The sequence below is a fragment of the Paramormyrops kingsleyae genome, chromosome 11, assembly GCF_048594095.1.
Source record: "Paramormyrops kingsleyae isolate MSU_618 chromosome 11, PKINGS_0.4, whole genome shotgun sequence".
Lineage (NCBI taxonomy): Eukaryota > Metazoa > Chordata > Actinopteri > Osteoglossiformes > Mormyridae > Paramormyrops > Paramormyrops kingsleyae.
The window spans coordinates 909127-926215 of NC_132807.1; the positions used below are offsets into that span (position 1 = coordinate 909127).

At 46.6% G+C, this 17089-nt stretch overlaps 1 protein-coding gene across 2 annotated transcripts; it reads right to left on the reverse strand.

Moving 5' to 3' along the window:
- Positions 1–2115: 2115 nt before the first annotated feature.
- Positions 2116–3827, reverse strand: LOC140593372 (uncharacterized). 2 transcript variants are annotated; one of them, XM_072717773.1, is made up of 3 exons: positions 3064–3827; positions 2644–2695; positions 2116–2513 (listed from the first exon to the last, which is right to left on the reverse strand). In XM_072717773.1, the coding sequence occupies exon 1, from the start codon at positions 3791–3793 to the stop codon at positions 3086–3088; it is 708 nt and encodes a 235-aa protein (XP_072573874.1). In that variant the 5' UTR covers positions 3794–3827; the 3' UTR covers positions 2116–2513; positions 2644–2695; positions 3064–3085. The 2 variants fall into 2 exon arrangements, with proteins under 2 accessions (XP_072573874.1, XP_072573875.1); XM_072717774.1 differs by having other exon boundaries at positions 2644–2701.
- Between the last annotated feature and the right edge of the window lie 13262 nt (positions 3828–17089).

Sequence of the window (17089 nt, forward strand, 5' to 3'; positions counted from 1 at the left end):
GCCGTTCGGTGTAGCGTAGGAGATTCAGAACAATGGGGCGCGGGCGCAAACCATCGCCACTGCCGGCAGACACCCGATGAGCCCTCATCACTTCGGGACTGAAGTTGGCAAGACCCGGAAACCACTTCGTCCACTGAAGATCCAAAAACCGCAGTAAGTTGCCCTTCTCCACGTCTTCCGGAACCCCGACGATCCTGATATTATTTCTCCGCTCCCTATCCTCCTGCTCGGCAAGCTTATTACGAAGGAGACCAACTTCGAAATTGAACCCCAGTTCAATTTCGTGTTTCTGGACTTGGCCTTGAAACAACTCAAAAGATTTACTCAAAAGATTTACTCAAAAGATTTACCGAGCTTTTGCTGCTCCACCTTCAGATCGCCGACATCAGCCCTCAGATCTGTAAAATTCCTCTGGAAGGAGGACGGCAGGTTTGTATGGAGAGACTCGATCTGCTCCTTAACAAACTCTTTTAACCTGCAAACCAGAACAGCCAAGCGCTGACGCAACATGCCCGCACATGGTTTTGTGCTTTCTTCGCCGGACTTGCGGTCGAAGATTGAGGAGGTGTTCTGCGCCCAGAGTGATCCATAATAGCAGTAAAGTTATGCGGATGAGTTCAGCAAAGTAAACCAAAATAAAAGTGCCTGATAGACATTCAAAAAAACGGGAAACCGGCGGTAGGACTTGGGGAGCGAGACTAAAACGCCGCCATGCACCACTGAGCGTCACGTGGTCCCTCACCCCATGAAGGTTTTAAAAAAATGAGAGAAAAACAAAAAGCAAAAAAATAAACATTAAAACACGCCAAACAAAACAATAAACAGGACAGAGCTGCTGTAACTCGCTGCTGATGAGAGAAAAAAAACAAAAAACAAAAAAAAACAATAGTTGGTAGTGGCAGCCCTAACGTCAACAGTATAAACAGAGAGCACCAGTGATAAAACAATATAAATAAAATTAAAGTAATGGAAACAACATAGACAGACACAGCAACGGTACAGCATGAGGTAATAGTGGCAGTGTGAGGAAATGTTAGTGTCATGTCAGACAGTGTGTGAAGACGATGTCTTGGAAGCTGTGTGCCCGAGGAACTTGACCCTGTTGATCTGCTCCACACCATCCTCTGCGATGTAGCTAGGACTTTGGAGAGTCACCTGCTTGTCAAAGTCCAGGATCAGCTACTTGGTTTTGCTAACGTTGACGGTGAGGTTGTTATCTCGACAGCATCCTTCAGGATCTCTGACCTCCTCATCATCGTTGCAGATCAGACCAATGACGGTGGTGTCGTCAGCAGCTTCAAGATGGAGTTGGAGCGAAACTTGGTTATGCAGTCGTGGGTGAAGATGGAGTAGAGCAGGGGGCTCAGCACACTGCCCTGCGGGGTTGCCCGTGTTGGTGATGATGGAGGAAGAGTTCTTCCCACCAATGCACACTTGTTGGGAGTCTGCCGGTGAGAAAGTCCAGAATCCAGTTACAGTACATGGTGAAGAGCTGACCCCAAGTTCAGGAGCTTAGCCGTGAGCCAGCATGGAATGATTCTGTTGAAGGCTCAGCTGTAGTCCACAAGCAGCAGCCTCATATAACAGATTTTATTGTCCAGGTGAGCCAGGTTGGTGTAGAGTGCCTGGAAATATTCCTGCAAAACACACAGAATACATTAAGAGTACCCATTTTTCCACAGGCCAACAGAGCAACTAACCCCAGAGGTTGACCAGGATTACACTACAGCTTTGGAGGACTATGTTCAGCCAGATCTGATATGCATACAAGACACATACTGAGGGGGTGTACCTGCGTTAATGTGGCTCTGACTGCTGGACTGCAGCAACACCCTGGCTTCCTCCATCTCTGAACCCTCTCACCCTCGCTGGCAGCACCTCGGGGCCTACAAATCCCAGCATTCAAGAGGTGAAAACACAGACCCAGAGGGAAATTGGGAATAGCCTGTTAAATGAGGCAGAAGCAAAAACATCCTTTGACTGTGCTCTTTATTCGTGTCTGTATAAATCTCACCGAGTGGAACTTTACAGATTAAATACTGGCTGAGAATGTAAATGTAAACGCTGATAAGGAGTCAGGAACATAAAGTGCTCATGTAGTGCACACCTGGGTCCAGAGGGCACTTGTTCAGGTGGAAAACTGAACAGGCATCCTTCATGCTAAATCACAGCCGGTGCTGCTCAAGATGATGGACACTGTGGGGAAAGAGATTTGAATGAAAAGACACACAAGAGTAACAGTGCAGACTGTGAATGAGTCTTTGGTCACGTCTCCCCAGCTCATGCCTGTGCCAGGCTCCATACTGACCCTAAAACTGTCTTTACACACAGGAAACTCACAAACTCAACACAATATGATCCTTACCTTGCCTGGGGAGTTTCACCTGGTTACTGAGATGCCAGGCAGCACAGACAGTCTTACCAGCAACAGATCCGCTATTAAGGGGTGCGAAGCATCTGCTGCCAGCACATGGCTTTACGTCTGTCAGCTGCATTTGTGCTGCTCCTCCCTCCTATAAAGCAAACGGTATAGAGATTGTGCAGAGTGAGGGACTTAGGGAGTAATACAGAAGAATAAAAGCTGAATCCCGTATCCAGGCGAGATGCGTGGCTGAGAGGCTGATGAACGTTTCAAACTCTTACCTCCACCGTACTGACAGCTGTTGTGCTGCTGTGGCGTCATGGCATCAAAAGTCTGTTTCTCCAGGCAAGAAAACAACCAAGACCAACCTTAATTATCTAAAGACTTTGAAGACTGATATAAATGGTAAATACGAGACGTGAGTACCACCCAACACTACCAGGTACTTACTGAATACTAAGTCATGCAGAAATGTAACCTAAAGTTATAATTATGGGGACACGTGCCCGTCCGCTGCAGGTGTACTAAACTCTTTCATACTTAAAGAACGCTTACAGTTATTACTTTATAAGGACTCATAAAACTGCAGTAAATTTATGGAATATATACTGCAGCAACTACTTTTTGGTCATTTATTAAGTAACTGACTAATATTTTCCTGCGGGATCTTCTAATTATGTTGAAATAAAAATGTAACTTACAGCGTAAAAACATGGAATCCAGTCAGAAGCGCATGGGCCTCTTGTGCGGTGGAGGAGAACTTGAGCCGCTGGTGTCGTCGGGCTCGGCCTTGCGCTTCCTCTGATTGGTGCCAGCGGGCCTCTGAGGAGGCCTCTCCTCCTGCCTCATGCCCCATGTTCGCAGAGAACTGCTCACATGCATGGGGACATGCACGGACATGACCACGGTGTGGTCATCACCGTAGTCCGTAATGCCCCAGAGTCCCTCGGGGATGCTGAGCTCATCCAGCTTCCGCAGGTAGTTGCGGCCTTCGATCTCAAGCTGCTGCCACGTGCTGTTAGGGCCCACAGGGATCCAGAAGGTGGAGCTGGAGGGCTCAGCATGTTCTGGCTCAATCTGACTTCCAGGTTGAGTGTCAGAAGCCACAGATAAGGATGGAGATGAGAACTCATCTTCACCCCAGGCCAAGGGGAGAGCCTCAGGAAGCCCATTAGCATCCTCAGTCGTGGATGCTGGAGCTGCAGGGGAAGCCTCCCTTCTAGAGCTGGGTGATGGCAGCTCCTGTCCGTAATGGTCATCCTCCTCAGCTGGTGATTCTCCATCCCCATGCTGGACACCAGTCTCTGTACCATGATGTACCACTTGCAGCCGTGCAGTTGCTACGTGCAATAGGCTGGGATCCAACTCCTCCCCAGTGAGCCGCCAATAAAATGAAGGGACACTGAGGGCCAGAGACTGCAAGTTCTCCATGGTCAGTGGGCTCCTCTCGAAGTTCACGACCAGAATGGAGATGAACTTGTCCTCCACAAACTCATGAACTGGGACAAAATGGAACACAGAGAGATATATAAGAACATGACAATAACTGGATAAATACTCTACTACAAAATCAGTTTAAAATGAGTCCATGGGCTTCAGATTGTCAGATAAATGAAATAATGTGAATTACCGATAAAGCTAAGAAGGCTAAACCAGAAGACAACATCCATGCATACGCTTACTCTCACACATATCCAAATGAATAAATATTAAATGAAACACATATAGTCCTGCACTTTTGTCACTAACAGTGATCTTGCTTTTCATTTTCTTATTATTTAAACAAGATGAGCAAGAATGGGAGACAGAAGGGGAGTATAACGAACGGCATTTCCTATCACATCGTTACATTTTCTCATTTTAAAACTCTGCTTCCAATGTATCCGTTTGCAGTTCAAAATACATTTGTTTCTGTAGATAAAAGTTGAATTATTCAACAGGTCGGTTATTTTACCTCGAAAACCAAAGGTGTTACTTATCAGCTTTACCTCAAAACTAACAAGCATTAGGCCAATGCAGACTTGGCCGTTCATTTCGTCTGTCACATACCGGGAGCTACAACTTTATTATCATTTAATCACTATAATCATTAATACCTTCTGGATCCATGTTCTCCACGTTTAAGGAGTGATGGATTCGAAATCTCATCGAGTAACAGTCCTTTATCTCAACTATCTGCACCGTTTTGCCAGGAGCGAGAGTTTGCGCATCCAGAAAGTTTAACCGTTTTTGTTTTATTTCAAACTGCCTTCATTGACCGGAAACCGTAAATATTTTAAACTCTGCGCTAAGACACATTCGCATGGCGTTAGTTTTACCGATTCTGACGGGATAAGAAACGTGCGCAATTTCTCAAAATTACCACACAGTGGAGAATTAATGCCGGCAGGATCTTACTGTCTACAAAGCAAGTTCAATGCAAGTATAACCTTCACAAGTAAGACGAAGCATGGCGGCGGAAAAGAACAACATTTTTATTTTACAATTACTTCAAAATTAGGAACAAAAATACGACCAAAAATTCTTTAGTTTGACATGTGATCAAAATACAGAGTAAACTAATACATGATAGCATGCATGCAAAAGATCAACGGCAGAACAGGGACTTTTAACGTTGTCTGCATTAAAAAGGAATTAACCATCCCTCTCAATATAAAATTGGGATAATTTTTTTTCTCTTCAGAGGCCTCCATAGAATAGTGCATCCATCCCCTCACTCATGTGTATAGAGACGTATCCTAAGGCTCTGTCAGCAACATTCAGATCAACAACAGCATCAACAATTTCACAGCTAGTTTTAAAACTTGCTTAAACGCACAGTGATTGCAGAAAATGATAAACAAATTAGGTAATATTAATTAAATTATTAAATTGTGCAGATTAATAGTCAGAAAAGGTTATTGAATTTTACATTATGATAAATGAGAACTATACGTGATTACTAATTATTGTTAACTAATTTACTGTATGAATTTCTCCCCCTCGTTGTTAAAAATCATTATATGTCAGGGTGCCAGTCAGTGGAAGCACACAGACACGTTGGCCAGCTGTCCTATTCAACTACTTTTTGGTCATTTATTAAGTAACTGACTAATATTTTCCTGCGGGATCTTCTAATTATGTTGAAATAAAAATGTAACTTACAGCGTAAAAACATGGAATCCAGTCAGAAGCGCATGGGCCTCTTGTGCGGTGGAGGAGAACTTGAGCCGCTGGTGTCGTCGGGCTCGGCCTTGCGCTTCCTCTGACTGGTGCCAGCGGGCCTCTGAGGAGGCCTCTCCTCCTGCCTCACGCCCCATGTTCGCAGAGAACTGCTCACATGCACGGAGACATGCACGGACATGAGCACGGTGTGGTCATCACCGTAGTCCGTAATGCCCCAGAGTCCCTCGGGGATGCTGAGCTCATCCAGCTTCCATAGGTAGTTGCGGCCTTCGATCTCAAGCTGCTGCCACGTGCTGTTAGGGCCCACAGGGATCCAGAAGGTGGAGCTGGAGGGCTCAGCATGTTCTGGCTCAATCTGACTTCCAGGTTGAGTGTCAGAAGCCACAGATAAGGATGGAGATGAGGGCTCATCTTCACCCCAGGCCAAGGGGAGAGCCTCAGGAAGCCCATTAGCATCCTCAGTCGTGGATGCTGGAGCTGCAGGGGAAGCCTCCCTTCTAGAGCTGGGTGATGGCAGCTCCCGTCCGTAATGGTCATCCTCCTCAGCTGGTGATTCTCCATCCCCATGCTGGACACCAGTCTCTGTACCATGATGTACCACTTGCAGCCGTGCAGTTGCTACGTGCAATAGGCTGGGATCCAACTCCTCCCCAGTGAGCCGCCAATAAAATGAAGGGACACTGAGGGCCAGAGACTGCAAGTTCTCCATGGTCAGTGGGCTCCTCTCGAAGTTCACGACCAGAATGGAGATGAACTTGTCCTCCACAAACTCATGAACTGGGACAAAATGGAACACAGAGAGATATATAAGAACATGACAATAACTGGATAAATACTCTACTACAAAATCAGTTTAAAATGAGTCCATGGGCTTCAGATTGTCAGATAAATGAAATAATGTGAATTACCGATAAAGCTAAGAAAGCTAAACCAGAAGACAACATCCATGCATACGCTTACTCTCACACATATCCAAATGAATAAATATTAAATGAAACACATTTAGTCCTGCACTTTTGTCACTAACAGTGATCTTGCTTTTCATTTTCTTATTATTTAAACAAGATGAGCAAGAATGGGAGACAGAAGGGGAGTATAACGAATGGCATTTCCTATCACATCGTTACATTTTCTCATTTTAAAACTCTGCTTCCAATGTATCCGTTTGCAGTTCAAAATACATTTGTTTCTGTAGATAAAAGTTGAATTATTCAACAGGTCGGTTATTTTACCTCGAAAACCAAAGGTGTTACTTATCAGCTTTACCTCAAAACTAACAAGCATTAGGCCAATGCAGACTTGGCCGTTCATTTCGTCTGTCACATACCGGGAGCTACAACTTTATTATCATTTAATCACTATAATCATTAATACCTTCTGGATCCATGTTCTCCACGTTTAAGGAGTGATGGATTCGAAATCTCATCGAGTAACAGTCCTTTATCTCAACTATCTGCACCGTTTTGCCAAGAGCGAGAGTTTGCGCATCCAGAAAGTTTAACCGTTTTTGTTTTATTTCAAACTGCCTTCATTGACCGGAAACCGTAAATATTTTAAACTCTGCGCTAAGACACATTCGCATGGCGTTAGTTTTACCGATTCTGACGGGATAAGAAACGTGCGCAATTTCTCAAAATTACCACACAGTGGAGAATTAATGCCGGCAGGATCTTACTGTCTACAAAGCAAGTTCAATGCAAGTATAACCTTCACAAGTAAGACGAAGCATGGCGGCGGAAAAGAACAACATTTTTATTTTACAATTACTTCAAAATTAGGAACAAAAATACGACCAAAAATTCTTTAGTTTGACATGTGATCAAAATGCAGAGTAAACTAATACATGATAGCATGCATGCAAAAGATCAACGGCAGAACAGGGACTTTTAACGTTGTCTGCATTAAAAAGGAATTAACCATCCCTCTCAATATAAAATTGGGATAATTTTTTTCTCTTCAGAGGCCTCCATAGAATAGTGCATCCATCCCCTCACTCATGTGTATAGAGACGTATCCTAAGGCTCTGTCAGCAACATTCAGATCAACAACAGCATCAACAATTTCACAGCTAGTTTTAAAACTTGCTTAAACGCACAGTGATTGCAGAAAATGATAAACAAATTAGGTAATATTAATTAAATTATTAAATTGTGCAGATTAATAGACAGAAAAGGTTATTGAATTTTACATTATGATAAATGAGAACTATACGTGATTACTTATTATTGTTAACTAATTTACTGTATGAATTTTTCCCCCTCGTTGTTAAAAATCATTATATGTCAGGGTGCCAGTCAGTGGAAGCACACAGACACGTTGGCCAGCTGTCCTATTCAACTACTTTTTGGTCATTTATTAAGTAACTGACTAATATTTTCCTGCGGGATCTTCTAATTATGTTGAAATAAAAATGTAACTTACAGCGTAAAAACATGGAATCCAGTCAGAAGCGCATGGGCCTCTTGTGCGGTGGAGGAGAACTTGAGCCGCTGGTGTCGTCGGGCTCGGCCTTGCGCTTCCTCTGTCTGGTGCCAGCGGGCCTCTGAGGAGGCCTCTCCTCCTGCCTCACGCCCCATGTTCGCAGAGAACTGCTCACATGCACGGACATGAGCACGGTGTGGTCATCACCGTAGTCCGTAATGCCCCAGAGTCCCTCGGGGATGCTGAGCTCATCCAGCTTCCGCAGGTAGTTGCGGCCTTCGATCTCAAGCTGCTGCCACGTGCTGTTAGGGCCCACAGGGATCCAGAAGGTGGAGCTGGAGGGCTCAGCATGTTCTGGCTCAATCTGACTTCCAGGTTGAGTGTCAGAAGCCACAGATAAGGATGGAGATGAGGGCTCATCTTCACCCCAGGCCAAGGGGAGAGCCTCAGGAAGCCCATTAGCATCCTCAGTCGTGGATGCTGGAGCTGCAGGGGAAGCCTCCCTTCTAGAGCTGGGTGATGGCAGCTCCTGTCCGTAATGGTCATCCTCCTCAGCTGGTGATTCTCCATCCCCATGCTGGACGCCAGTCTCTGTACCATGATGTACCACTTGCAGCCGTGCAGTTGCTACGTGCAATAGGCTGGGATCCAACTCCTCCCCAGTGAGCCGCCAATAAAATGAAGGGACACTGAGGGCCAGAGACTGCAAGTTCTCCATGGTCAGTGGGCTCCTCTCGAAGTTCACGACCAGAATGGAGATGAACTTGTCCTCCACAAACTCATGAACTGGGACAAAATGGAACACAGAGAGATATATAAGAACATGACAATAACTGGATAAATACTCTACTACAAAATCAGTTTAAAATGAGTCCATGGGCTTCAGATTGTCAGATAAATGAAATAATGTGAATTACCGATAAAGCTAAGAAAGCTAAACCAGAAGACAACATCCATGCATACGCTTACTCTCACACATATCCAAATGAATAAATATTAAATGAAACACATTTAGTCCTGCACTTTTGTCACTAACAGTGATCTTGCTTTTCATTTTCTTATTATTTAAACAAGATGAGCAAGAATGGGAGAAAGAAGGGGAGTATAACGAACGGCATTTCCTATCACATCGTTACATTTTCTCATTTTAAAACTCCGCTTCCAATGTATCCGTTTGCAGTTCTAAATACATTCATTTCTGTAGATAAAACTTGAATTATTCAACCGGTCGGTTATTTTACCTCGAAAACCAAATGTGTTACTTATCAGCTTTACCTCAAAACTAACAAGCATTAGGCCAATGCAGACTTGGCCGTTCATTTCGTTTGTCACATACCAGGAGCTACAACTTTATTATCATTTAATCATTATAATCATTAATACCTTCTGGATCCATGTTCTCCATGTTTAAGGAGTGATGGATTCGAATTCTCATCGAATAACAGTCCTTTATCTCGACTATCTGCACCATCTTGCCAAGAGCGAGAGTTTGCGCATCCAGAAAGTTTAAACGTTTTTGTTTTATTTCAAACTGCCTTCATTGACCGGAAACCGTAAATATTCTAAACTCTGCGCTAAGACACATTCGCATGGCGTTAGTTATACCGATTCTGACGGGATAAGAAACGTGCGCAATTTCTCAAAATTACCACACAGTGCAGAATTAATGCCGGCAGGATCTTACTGTCTACAAAGCAAGTTCAATGCAAGCATAACCTTCACAAGTAAGACGAAGCATGGCGGCGGAAAAGAACAACATTTTTATTTTACAATTACTTCAAAATTAGGAACAAAAATACGACCAAAAATTCTTTAGTTTGACATGTGATCAAAATACAGAGTAAACTAATACATGATAGCATGCATGCAAAAGATCAACGGCAGAACTGGGACTTTTAACGCAGTCTGCATTAAAATGGAATTAACCATCCCTCTCAATATAAAATTGGGATAATTTTTTCTCTTCAGAGGCCTCCATAGAATAGTGCATCCATCCCCTCACTCATCTGTATGAAGACGTATCCTAAGGCTCCGTCAGCAACATTCAGATCAACAACAGCATCAACAATTTCACAGCTAGTTTTAAAACTTGCTTTAACGCACAGTGATTGCAGAAAATGATAAACAAATTAGGTAATATTAATTAAATTATTAAAATGTGCAGATTAATAGTCAGAAATGGTTTTTGAATTTTACATCATGATAAATGAGAACTATAGGTGATTACTAATTATTGTTAACTAATTTACTGTATGAATTTTTCCCCCTCGTTGTCAGGGTGCCAGTCAGTGGAAGAACACAGACACGTTGGCCAGCTGTCCTATTCATTCAGCACCAGCCCATCTAGTAGAGAATTCAGCACCACGGACAGTGACCTGTGTTACTATGACTTCAGGTTCCTTCATTGGCTCTATATGTTTTTCTAGAAATAACTAAATGGCTCTGTTGCAGAAATTTCCAGCCATAGACTTGGTTCCTGTATGAAGAGGATATTTTATTTTTACTCAGACCTACAGAAAACCAGCTCTGCACGCGATCTCCCCTTTACTGCTGGAGCAGGGCACACGCAGATCAACAAGTGACAATGCAGCAAATACAGATGAACAATTTCTCACAGCTTCAGAAGGAGTCAGATTACTTTGTAATTCAGAGTTTGTCTAAGACTTCTGCTAGAACATTTTGTGCACTTGAGCCTACTTTCAAAATGTATGGCACCTGGGTCTACTAAAACAAGGTGATGCTGCCTGAACCACCAACCAAGGCTGGGGAGGAAAGGGAGGAATACTAGCCAAAGCAAGGAAGAAAAGCAGCCCACCCTATCTCATGGTCATGAATACAAGAGTTAGGGAGTGTTATGAAGAAGACACCACACTTAAGACCACACAGTGAATTACACCAGAGAGAGTTATTGCATTCTAGCTGTGTGTCGTAACATTCCTCAGCCTTCGGTTTTTTCCACACTATGAAGGACATAATTCAGGGTGACAAACAAAACAGCGGAACTGTAGGGCAGCCATTTATTTGTTTCAGTAGTTTTAAGAAAACTTGAACATAAAATGTTTGTTTTGCTTAGATATAAGTCCAGTTGTAGCAGACTTATATTGGCTTTAAGTGATGGATGTTGCTTGTGTTAATACTGCTTTGATTTTGAGGATGAAGTCTGAAGTGTAGGTGACATAGAAGCATGTAGTTTGATGTTTGGAGGTTGTAGTTTTTCATGGGACAATTTGAATATGGAGTACTGGTGTTGTACTTTTTAAGAGGACAGCTCACGAAAACTAATACAGAGTATTATAAGTACCTCTCTTTAAAGGAACTGAGCTCTCTTAGTGTATTTTACATCACATACACTCTTGGTTCGCTGGGCGGTCCATCCCACTGTAGTTGGAGAAAGCTGCCATCAGTCGTTCAGTGTAGCACTCGCAGGATTTACTAGGCTCCTGCTTAAACTGATGCATCATCATCCAGTCCATGCACGGGGCGACCTGTATCAGAAGGGCTGCCACATAGCGAGGTCTGTTCTGCCTGGGATCCAGCAGGTCACTGACAATGTCCTTCAACTCCTTCATCTACAGTGTCAGATGACCAAAGTTATCTCCCTCTTGAGGATTTGTAAATAACAACATAGGGGCAAGAATTTTTTCTGCCTCGTCCTACTGCCTGAGTTTTTGACCGCGGCACGTCGTCACTGATAAGGAGGTGGAGTCGGGCGCTGAATGGTTATGATCCTCATCTGCAGGGGGGAGAGGGGAAGGGGCAGGGGAACCAGTTGCTACTCCTCCCTCGGCGGCATAAGGAGGAGACTGCTGTTTGGGCAGCAATGCTTGGGCAGGGGCCACACAGTTTATTCCTGGGTATCTAATTAGCAGACACCTTTTGGTTCCTTCAGGGGCTCCACAGACAAACTCATTGACAAAATAGAGTCGTCACAGACAAATGCTTTGTCACATGCTCAGCCGACATGGACTGTGTGCTGTTTACATATTTTTGGCAGAAACGGAAAGCTCATATGCATATCAGCATATTTTTGGCACAAGTGGAACTCCATCATTTTAAAGAGGGTAAACTCTTCAGGAAATTTACAATGTCAGAATAAACTGATTTTTTAACAGGAGTAACTAATGTGCCCTAATAAGGAAATACATACAATCAGAATAAAATACCTGTGGTTTTTAACAGTGGTAACAATCTGATACGGAAAGGTATCAGATCAACATATCTATAGCATGTAATGGAGCTTGCTCCCCTCCAGAACTCATTGTTCCAGTAGTTATCTGAAATTGTCGTTATTTGGAATATTAAAGACTATGAACAAAAATGGACAATGCAAGAAAGTAAAACAATGAGTATGACAGAAAACTAGAGTATTGTTGCAACGGTTGGTACTAGCTGGGTTATGTACTAGCTCACATTAGAGAAACATCATAAATGCTACTAATACACAACTGGGGGGGGGGGGGGGTGTGGCTCAGTACATGGGCTAAGTCCTTGTGCCTGTAATCAGAAGGTCACCGGTCCAAACCCAACCTCAGCACGTCCTTTAGCAAGGCCCTTAACACCCAGCTTCCTGGGGGCCCACACAGGTGACTGTCTTTCACATAGAGCTTGATTTATAAAGAGCAAATTGAGGGAGGTGTAAAGAAGACAATTTCCCCACAGGGATCAATAAAAGTATCAATTATTATTATAACTGTAACTGCACGTAATAACCGGAAAGCATAATTGCTTACTTTCTGTCGAAAATTCTTGCAGCAATATGCTACATTTATGAGCTAGCGGACATGTAATTCTGTTCTACGCATGCGCTTTAACTGAGAGTGTGCTATTCTGATAGGTATGCTATAATGTCAAAACACCTGTACTAATGAAATGTAATACACAACAGCTTTCAAAAATGCGGTAGCATGGTACCTTTTCAATGGCGGTATAACATGCAGCTAGTCTGCAAAAACTCTTTGGTAAATGTCAATAAATAAAAATCGCTGCATTGCATAGTCAATTAATCTATGTGTGACATCGTGCTGAAAACGACTCCAGATAAGCCGTAAAATAAAGGCATTAATCATGAATTTCAGTCAGTTATGCCACAGCACTTCCCTTCGCTCGTTTTCTTCAACACAAAAAATCGCTCAGGCCAGGATCATTAAGTGCAATGTGGAGAGTGCAGACCAGCCGGGGATAATCGTGCTCGGTTACAGTATAAGGCACACGGGTAAATTGTGAATACGGCCTTAATCTAGCTACAGCTTCTTGAATTGTTGGGCGGTGTGTGTAACATAACGTTTTGACATACCGATATCACTTTATATTTCACGTGTATTTATCACTTCATTTCACGTGTCTCTTTAAGTCATTGTTTGATATTATCCAGAGCTGATCGTGTGATTAATCAAACTTTCAGTGTCATCATTTTTATGCTGTTGTATACTAATCTTTAAAATTCATCTTATAGAATTCTGTTCTTATTATTACATAACAACGCGAATTATTGGTAATGTGGCGATCCGATTGGAGTTGGTGCGTGGCGTCACGAATTTCCCAGCATGCCCCGGTGTTCAACTGTTAATTAGGTCTTGGTTTTGTCCTTAATAGAGTGTTTCGTGATGTTTAAAGTTTGCCTTGTGTTTATTTAGTTTATGTCCTTATCTTAGGTATTAGTTGGTATGGTTGGTGTGCATGCTCCCATAATCGGGATTAAGGTTGTCAGTAGTGGGGAGTGGACCGGCAGTGTGAATGAAGAGCAGCGGAGGGGGCGTTGCTGAGTTGTGTGCTGTATAACGCTCCTACCAATTCATGTAAATGAGGCATGGATAGTGCACCGGCTACCCCAACAGCTTTGTTCAAAGCTAAATTATTTAATAAAGAGGCTGTTCAACAAAAGCTGCCTGCCTTGGAGTCCCTTCCGGAGCTTTGCCACATTGGTGTCAGAAGTGGGATGGACCAGCCAGAAGAGGACTTCGAGGAAGGAGCCCAGAGAACAGCGAGCTGGGGAACCGAGCCTAGTGCCTTCCCCAGACAACCAGTGGGCTCAAGCACTGCAGGGCGACCCGAGGGCAGAGTGGCAGTGGCACGCTATGCTAGTCCACCTCACTACTTGCTGCTCGAGGGCGGGCTACCCAACGAGGCTTGCGCCACAATGCAGGCGGGGCGAGCAGTGGTGAAGCTGCCACGATACAATGGGCGGGTACCATTGGAGCCGTACCTGGCCCAGGTTAAGTTGGCAGCATGGCACAATGCTTGGAGCCCACATGAGGTGGCAGTACATCTGGCCTTGGCACTGGAGAGTGATGCGCTTCAGGTTCTGTTGGACCTTCCCCTTGCGGAACAGCGAAACCGTGACCGACTGATAGCAGCTCTGCGGCAGAGGTTCGGTCGGCGGCAGAGTGCTGAGGTGGCTCGCGAAGCATTGACGAGTCGCCGGAGGAGACCTGGGGAAGCATGGGGAGCGATGGCAGGGGACCTGCTGACTGCTGCCAGGGACGGTTACCCACAGTTCCCACCGGAGGCGCATGAGCAGTTGGCGCTCCACGCCTTTGTAAAGGCGGTGACTCCTGAGCGGCTACAGCAGCATGTCAGACTGCAGGCACCCGTCACATTGGCGGCGGCTTTACAAGAGACCGAGAGAGCCGAGGGTATTCTGTCGGCGACAGTGGCAGCGGCATCAATGAGGCAGCAGCGACTTCCAGTCAGAGGCTGTGATGAGGAGGTGATGGCAGAGCAGGTGGAGGCGAGACAGGCGAGGGCCCAATCAGTTGCGAGGAGACCGGAAAGGCGAGCCGGTTTTCGATGTGGCCTCATTGGACACCTCGCTCGGAATTGCCCTGCACCAACGCCATTGAGTCTACAAGGGGAGCAGGCGGGAAACGCCATGGGGGCTGCGCAGTGAGGGGTGCGCCTCCCCCCCAGGCGATTACCCCTCCAAAGGAAACAACCACACAGGAGAGAGTGGGCCGTCTGGGGAAGACGGAAGGTCTCTACATGTTGTGTTGGTTAGACGGTGTTTGCTGCAAGGCCCTCGTGGATACAGGATCAACGGTCACGCTGGTCCGGCCGGGAGTACTGCCGGGAACGGAGGGGCAATCGCCTAAGGGTTGGGTCACCACGGCCGTCCGCCTTGTGACGGTCACCGGAGCACCCGTAGCCATACGGGGCAGGAAGATGGTGGAGATCAGCGCAGGTGGGGTGACCCTTCAGCAGGAGGTGTGGTTAGCAGACATCACTGATGACTGCATTGTGGGGCTGGACTTGCTGTTGCGCTGGGGAGCAACGGTGGATGTGTTGGAAGGTGAGCTGCGGCTCGGGGCGTGCACTGTCTCCCTCTGGCGTGGCAGGACCAACGAACCACTGCCCCAACCCCGGGCGATGATGGCTAAACCCCGGAGCGGAGTGGGCCGTCTGGGGAAGACGGAAGGTCTCTACATGTTGTGTTGGTTAGACGGTGTTTGCTGCAAGGCCCTCGTGGATACAGGATCAACGGTCACGCTGGTCCGGCCGGGAGTACTGCCGGGAACGGAGGGGCAATCGCCTAAGGGTTGGGTCACCACGGCCGTCCGCCTTGTGACGGTCACCGGAGCACCCGTAGCCATACGGGGCAGGAAGATGGTGGAGATCAGCGCAGGTGGGGTGACCCTTCAGCAGGAGGTGTGGTTAGCAGACATCACTGATGACTGCATTGTGGGGCTGGACTTGCTGTTGCGCTGGGGAGCAACGGTGGATGTGTTGGAAGGTGAGCTGCGGCTCGGGGCGTGCACTGTCTCCCTCTGGCGTGGCAGGACCAACGAACCACTGCCCCAACCCCGGGCGATGATGGCTACACCCCGGAGCGAGCCGTCAGAGGGGACTCGGAAGGCAGTCCGTGAGCTTCTGGCACATGAAGGAGCAGGGCTAACTGAGGGGCAGCGCCAGCTGTTGCAGACGGTGCTTGGGGAGAATGTGGATTTGTTCGCGGCCTCCGACCTGGATTGTACCCGAACCTCCCTCGTCCGACATCACATCGACACGGGAAGCGCTACCCCCATCCGACTGCGGCCTCACCGCCTGGCTCTCGCCAAGAGGGAAATCGCAGAACAAAAAGTAAGGGAAATGGCTACCGCCGGCGTGATTTCTCCCTCCAACAGCCCGTGGGCAGCACCGGCCGTGCTGGCGAAAAAGAAAGATGGGGGCTGGCGTTTCTGCGTTGACTACCGTCGTCTAAATGATGTTACCCGCAAGGATTCCTATCCCTTGCCGCGAGTTGACGACGCACTGGATTGGATCTCTGGGTCGGCGTGGTTCACGTCCCTGGATCTACGGAGCGGCTACTGGCAGGTCGAGATGGACGAAGACTCCAAGGCCAAGACCGCCTTCTCCGTGGGACAAGGACTGTGGCAGTTCAACGTCATGCCCTTCGGGCTCTGTAATAGCCCAGCCACCTTCGAGCGCCTGATGGAGCAGGTACTGGCAGACATCCCCCGAAGCCGGTGCGTGGTGTACCTGGACGACATACTGGTACACGCGCCGACCTACCATCAGGCGCTGGAGAACCTGAGAACCGTGTTGGGGGCTATTAGGAGGTCGGGACTACGCCTCAACCCTAGGAAGTGCACATTCCTAAGGAGGGAAACCAAATTCCTGGGGCATGTGGTCAGTGGGCAGGGCGTAGCAACTGATCCCGAGAAGATTGCAGCGGTGCGAGGTTGGCCCACTCCGGTCAATACTAAGGAGGTTCGGAGTTTTCTAGGGCTGGCCTCGTACTACCGCCGATTTGTGAAGGGTTTTGCTTCGATCGCACGACCACTCCACCACCTGACAGAGCTGGGACGACGGTTCGAGTGGACGGAGGAGTGTGACGCGGCCTTCCGGCAGCTCCGGAAGGCATTGGGAGAGGCCCCAGTGCTCATGTGTCCAGATCCGACTCTACCCTTCATCTTGGACACTGACGCCAGCTACGAGGGGATCGGAGCTGTCCTTTCACAACCAACGGAAAGCGGGGAGCGAGTGGTTGCATACTATAGCCGGGCCAATAGTCGACCAGAGCGCAATTACTGCGTCACCCGGAAGGAGCTGCTGGCGGTGGTGCGGGGGGTCAGGCATTTCCGTCCATATCTCCATGGGCGGCACTTTAAGTTGCGCACCCACCACGCTTCCCTGACCTGGCTTCTG